This window comes from Euprymna scolopes, chromosome 46 (assembly GCF_053919585.1).
Source record: "Euprymna scolopes isolate OS-2025 chromosome 46, ASM5391958v1, whole genome shotgun sequence".
NCBI classification, from domain to species: Eukaryota; Metazoa; Mollusca; class Cephalopoda; order Sepiida; family Sepiolidae; genus Euprymna; species Euprymna scolopes.
In genome coordinates this window covers 131017615-131024414 of record NC_136527.1, presented here as the reverse complement: position 1 = coordinate 131024414, position 6800 = coordinate 131017615, and the positions used below count along the sequence as shown (strand labels likewise).

At 36.8% G+C, this 6800-nt stretch overlaps 1 protein-coding gene across 1 annotated transcript; it reads right to left on the bottom strand.

The window, feature by feature from the left end:
- Window positions 1-1538: 1538 nt before the first annotated feature.
- On the bottom strand, window positions 1539-6370 carry LOC145270922 (uncharacterized). The gene is made up of 4 exons (XM_080126470.1): window positions 6310-6370; window positions 4865-5223; window positions 4486-4570; window positions 1539-1682 (listed from the first exon to the last, which is right to left on the bottom strand). The coding sequence occupies exons 1-4, from the start codon at window positions 6343-6345 to the stop codon at window positions 1581-1583; spliced, it is 582 nt and encodes a 193-aa protein (XP_079982596.1). The 5' UTR covers window positions 6346-6370; the 3' UTR covers window positions 1539-1580.
- Between the last annotated feature and the right edge of the window lie 430 nt (window positions 6371-6800).

Below are 6800 nucleotides of genomic sequence, written 5' to 3'. Positions count from 1 at the left end.
ACTCTAACCACCCTTAATAACTGTGATACAGCGGAACAGTCCGTTTTGGGACAAGTGGCGGTGATCGCATAACTCATTGAAAGTGCCGAATGTCTATTAGCTAGTTGAAACTTAGATTACTGGCTTTGATGAGTTTCAGTCTAACCACACTTAATAACTTTGATACAGCGGAACAGTCCGTCTGTTTCGCATAACTCATTGACAGTGTCGAGTGTCGATTAGCTAGTTGTAACTTCGTAGCCGAATGCCCCTTTAAGAAGAGACTTGAAGATAATAATTATTGTTGTCATTTGTATTGTTATTCTTATCGTCCAGCCATGCACGTGCAGAAATCCATTTCCAACTCAACTGTGTTAAAAAAACTTACTTCTCCTTCAACGAGACAAGAACGCCGACACTCGACTTCGCACCGATATGACGATTCATAGAAATTAAAGCTGTTGATTTTATGTATTGAATGTTACAACTTTGCCCCCACTCCTACACACACAGACACAGCGACGAACGAACCTGGCGACGCTTTCGATTGTAAATATAAGAGCGTTGTCGGCGGCGACAACCGGAAATGGCAAACCCTGTGTCAGTCAGATTTCACTTTGAACTGCGAAATAATTCGTTTTAACTAATGAGACCTGTGGAAATTCTAAGGTTAATCCTTCCGAGTTAAGACAACAAAGCGTAAAATTTGAAAAAAAAAAAAAAAATACAAAACAAATATATAATATGTAAATGTTACCAAAAGATACCAAAGATAAGTTACTCTTCTAAATATATATATATATATAATTAAATAATCTATATATCTTTAAAAATGAACTTATCTGTATGTCTGTCTGTGTGTCTGTAATGTTAACGAATTCCGCTCGTTTGAATACTCCAGAAATTTGTCTGTTAAGGGGTCAAAGTTATACCATTGAGAACTCTACCAAACTCCTCCGGCAATTTTGAGTCTAAACACTTGAAATTTTAGATATAGGTTCCTTGGACATGGAAGCCGTTATTTTATTTTATGTATTTATTTATTTATTTTTTTTTGCTCAATTTGCCAAGCCTCTACCTCAGGGCCACCAAACAATTGCCACGGAAATGGAAGAAATTAAGAACTAATTAACTACGAATTTGGGAGAGTACAATGACAATCTAGAGTGTTCGAACGAGTGGAAGTTGTGAACATTACATAGATGCTAGTTGATTACCTTATAACATGGCAATGTGTACGTTTTATTTCTTTTGCTCAGCATTCGGACAAATGAGTTGACAAAAAAAAAATTTTAAGAAAATAATTTTATTAACGGTAAATGCGCAAGAATTACGGGTGCAAAGAATTCTGCTTAAGTTTCTTTTAGCTGCTGTTTCTGCTCGTGTAAGGACTTCTTCAGGATGTTTATTGTTTTCAGTCAACCTGGACTTCTCTTTGCCACTGGAATCAAGTCGTGTTGACTCAGGAGAAGAGGGGTTAGTGATTGTGTAACCCGTGCTTCACTGTTTAGTGTGTGCCTATCATTCGGGTAAATGAGTCAACAAAATAAAACAAAAAATACATTTAGAAAATGATTTTATTAACAGGAAATGCGCAAGAATCACGGCTGCAAAGAATTCTGCGTCAGTTTCTCCACTCTGCCTTTTAGCTGCTGTTTCTGCTCGTGTAAGGACTTCTTCAGGATGGCAATGTCTTGCTCGGTCTGTAGGGAAGAGAAGATAAACAAAAAATTCAATCATTTTATTGTAGACTAGCATTTCAGCCCGGCGTTGCCCGGGTGTTTGGATGTGTTTGTTGAGCAAAAAAAAAAAAAGTGGTAGTAGGAAGACAGGTTTGAACACGTACCCCAAAGGAGGAAAAGAACAGGAAAAAAACCTGACGTCTTTGCTGTAACGCCCACCGCCAAACCAGAAGTGACATGTTTAAATTAAAGCTAGACAATCGAAAGGAAAGGATGACTTTTGAAAATATTGGCGAAAAAAAGCGACACCCCCCCCTGTAGAAAAGTGTCCAGTTGAAGATGAAGTTATTAACATCTTTAGCCATTTTTTTTATATTTGTCGTCTGAAAGGTTGAACTTCAAAACGATACTGATCTGTTAAAAATCCGTCACCTCTGTCGAAAGTTTTAGGCAGACATGCAAACATACATACATAAATTTATATATTGGTAACTAAAAATTTTTGATCCAAACCGATTAAAAAGCTTGCCCTATCTCTGAATACCCTTTATGTAAAATTTCAAATGTTTAGATCAAAACATTGTCTGAGTAATTTGGTAGAGATCGCAACGGTCAATTTTTAAAAAAACTTTGAACCCCATTATGACCCCTGAACATTTGTTTTGGGCTCAAATCAAGTTATTAAGTTAAATCCATGTCCAAGGAAACTATATCTAAAATTTCAATTGTTTAGACCCAAAATTGTCGGAGGAGTTTGGTAGAGTTCTCAAAGGTCAAATCGTTGAACTTTGACCCCTTAACAGCCAAATTTCTGTCCGAAAACGGATTACAAAGATTTTCCCAAATTTCAGTACCCTATATATCAAATTTCGCGTCTGTAGACTGAAAATTGACAGAGTTATTGCGTAGGGGAATGTTCACGTTTATAGATATATAGATATGAGCAAAAATATCTTGCCTTTGGTAACAGTTATTTATAGAATTGTTAGATGAAAGTCTAGAACAGTTCTAACAAATCAGTCCCTCCAAATGTTAAGAATGGCTTTCTAAATAAAGTTCTCCATCTTCGGTTCGTAAACTTCATAAGTAACCTATTAAGTTGTTAGGTGGAGACTTGCAATGTCTGTTCCAATGTCTGAGTCGCCTTGGCCATGTGCCAAAAATTGATACATCATCGTCCTAGTGACTCATGGCCGAGGCGACTAAGACGTTGGAACAGACATTGCAAGTCTCCAACGTGCTGAGTCCAATCCTGAGCGAAAGCAGTGGCAGTGACAACACAATGGCAGTGACAGGGATAGACGCAGCAGCAGCAGCAACAGCATTAAGCGGTAGCAGCAGGGACGGCCTGAATGGACCGAGAACATGGTACCCCCGTAACAATAAAGGGTTGGGTTCGAAATTCAAATAAAAGTTCGCGAGTTTGAGATACACCTGAAGAAGGCTGAAGGATAATACGGCCGAAGCGTAGTGAAAAAAACACCGAAGATGAGGAAATGAGTCCGAAAAACGAAATCCATAATATCTACACTCCTATAAATTCTTTTTTTTTTGTGTGTGTAATTATATTCGTATTGAAACGCTTTTCTTCTATTTATTTAAAAAGATAATACAACTTTGTTATATATGGCTCGTAGCTGGGTTCATTCAGATTCGTGTGAAAGAAAACATGGAAAGAAAGAAAGGGAGACCATGACAGAAAGAGACGAAGATATATATTTCTCTCACATGCAAGTCAGTCTGGTTTCCGATTTTGAATGGAGTAGACATGGTTGAGATTTCACTAAGATTCATAGAACTAAAGAAACATGTGGAACTACCAAGAAATAGAAGAATAAGCCACACAATGAGATATACACATAAGAGACAAAATTCTCCCCCTCCCCATTATTTTATTCTACTTGTGAGTCAAGGCCTGAAGACCACCCGAGGATAAGGGTTAATGTATGTAAGGTGTTAGTGCAGTAATAGTTAATGGTATAAATTGGATAGAATTTTTATTATTTATGGGGACGGCTCAACAAGAACTTGTTTACATTGGATTTGAAGGCCAGCAGATAGAGAGTGAGGAGGATTCATATATAGTGGTTGTAGCTAATCAAGTGTTTTTTTTTTGTTTTTAAAGTTTTGCAAGGGGGCCCGTAGCTGGGGTCATTCAGATTCGTGTGAAAGAAAACGTGGAAAGAAAGAAAGAAAGAAAGAGCATGAAAGAAAGAGAGGGGGATATCTTTTCTCTCGCATGCAAGTCAGTCTGGTTTCCGATTTTGAACAGAGCAGACACGGTTGAGATTTCACTAAGATGCATAGAAGTAAAGCAAGATGCGGAACTGTCAAGAAATAGAAGAATAAGCCAAGCGTTAATTAATTAAAGGAAGCCTTCGATTTGTTATCTTGTACAGCTGCAAGCGACAAAGAAAAAAATGGTGAACTTTATCGCATATATATGCATCGCAATTGCATTCACAAATACAAAGAGACACACAGGATGAGATATACACGCAAGAGGCAAAATCCCCCCCCCATTTTAGTCAAAGTCCGAAGTCCACTCAAAGATAAGGGTTAATGAATGTAAGATGTTAGTGCAGTAATGGTTAATGGTATTTGGGTAGAAGTTTGATTATTGATGTGGACGGCTCAACAAGAACTTGTCAATCATGAAGCTTCCCAAGACGAGGGCCATTGATTTAAATTGGGACGTGATGGGAGTCAGAGCGATTATGATGAAAATAGAGAAGGTTCTGTTGTTTTAAATTTACTGGGGAGGAACCATTTTAGACATGAATAGTAGTCTGAAGAATCCAAATGTTATGAAACGTTGCCTTACCTGTGAGAGTTCAGCATCAATAGACGCTATATCTGGATCTTTCGTTTCCCATGACTGCAACATATTCAGGTATTCTTTCAGTGATCTTAATTTGTAAAAATATATAACAATAAATGTTAGCTTCAATTTTAATATTTGCTGCTTCTGCACTATTAGGACGAGATTTTGTAGTCGATAAATGGAGTTTTCAGATAAAAAAAAAAATAATGGTTTTAATTGATTTTTTTTGTCAATTCTAATAAATTACAATGTTAGCTTCCAAATTATGCAGTCGAAATTACCTAAATATTACTGAATTATTAAAAAAAAAATTTAATCGCGTTAGCAAGTGAAGAAATTGCCGCCACCTTGTTTAAATTGAAACATGCAATGTACTTACGCTAATTTCTCTCGTTGGGTTTTGTAATTCAATAACAACTTGTTTGTCTCGAGCACTTCCAACCGCAGATTAGCATCAGTCGCCTCCTTTGAGACCCGGAAATCGCTCGGGGTCATCAGCAAAACATCCGAGTCTTTTTCCTGAACTGGACCAGGACCAGCATTCTTGGCTAATGGATTCCCAGACTGAAGTTTTGTATCGGGCTGAACGTCTACTAGCTGCGGCTCGGGAGAAAGAACCAGTCGGCTAGCAGGAGAGAGTCTTTCAGATGAATTCTCGGGAGGAGTCTGGTTCATTTTAATCAGCCTCTCTGGCCCTTCTTCAAATCTAGGTTTGACCAAAGGTTTTTCAATCGTAAACTGTAAATAAATGAAATTTTAAATTCAAATTCATGTCAAATCCTGGTGAAAATGAACAAACGGTGCAGTTTTAGGCTTTAATATATGTACATTTGAGTTCTGCAACCATACAAAAAAAAAAATACAGCAAAATGTCACTTTAAATGTAAGATCCCTTAGCACATTGAAAAATAGAGTGGAAGGGATGTCACTTGATGTATGATCCCTTAGCACAATGAAAAATAGGATAGGGGAAGTTACTTTGAATGTAAGATCTCTTAGCACAATAAAAAAGTAGAGGTATGTCACTTTATAGGTGAGATCCCTTAGCAAAATGAAAAAAAAAGTAGGGCATGTTACTTTAAAAGTAAGATCCCTTAGCACAATGATAAATAAGGTCGAATGTGGGATTTTTCTTTAAATGTGAGATCACTTTTCAAATTAAAATATTGGGTGGGGAGATGTCACTTTAAATGTAAGATCCCTTAGCACATTGAAAAATAGGTTTGGTGGGGAAGTCACATTACATATAAGATCCCTTAGCACAATGCAAAATAGGATAGGGAGAAATAACTTTAAATGGAAGATCCCTTACCACAATGAAAAAAAAGTAGAGTATTGTCACTTTAAAGTTAACGTCCCTTAGCACATTGAAAAATATGGTGGGGGATGTATGATCCCTTAGCATAAGGAAAACTAGAGTGAGAGGATATCTCTTTAAATATGAGATCCCTTAGCACAATTAAAAATAAGGTTGGGAGTGGGATTTTGTTATAAACACATTAAAAAATAGTAGGGGTCAGAGTGGACCTGGGAGCAAATAGCAATTAAAGGGTGGCTCCACACTCCCCAAAGCCTGCAAGCTGGGGCCTAACCACTGGATATAGTGTAAGGTCATATCCAGGACCACAGATATATATAGATAGGTACAGAGATTGAGAACGCACTAAAAATGTGGCTTCATTTCGGTACCTAACTTACCTGGGTGGGTTGCCTGTAGGCGGAGAAAAACCGTGTCACACAGACAGACAAACAGTATGAAAATTTATAATAAGATATAACAAAAATAAAAAAAGAAATAATACCATCAAAATAGACAATTCTCACCTGATTTTCAATGTCTTTGGTTATAGCTTTTTCCATCTTGATAGGAATTTCGGGACTGAAAAAAGAAAACCAAATTGCTAACTTAACGATACAAATCCGATACACACATATATATGTGTATATATATATATATATATATATATATATATATATATATATATATATATTTAAAATATAATTATTTATTATTTTTTTATAACTTTTTACAAACGAAGCACACATTCGCATAAACACACACACACAAATACTTAAACATGCACACATTCACTCTTCAAACTAAACAAGTTTAACTCAGCACACACACACACACACTCGCATAAACACACACATACTCGCATAAACACACCAATACACACAAACACAAAGTATTACTCTGTGTGTGCGTGCGTGCGTGCGCGCATGTAAACCAACCGGAAAAGCACGCCCACCTTCACTCTTCAAACCAAACAAGTTTAAATCAACCAATGAAAAGGCAGCTACGTAACACACAC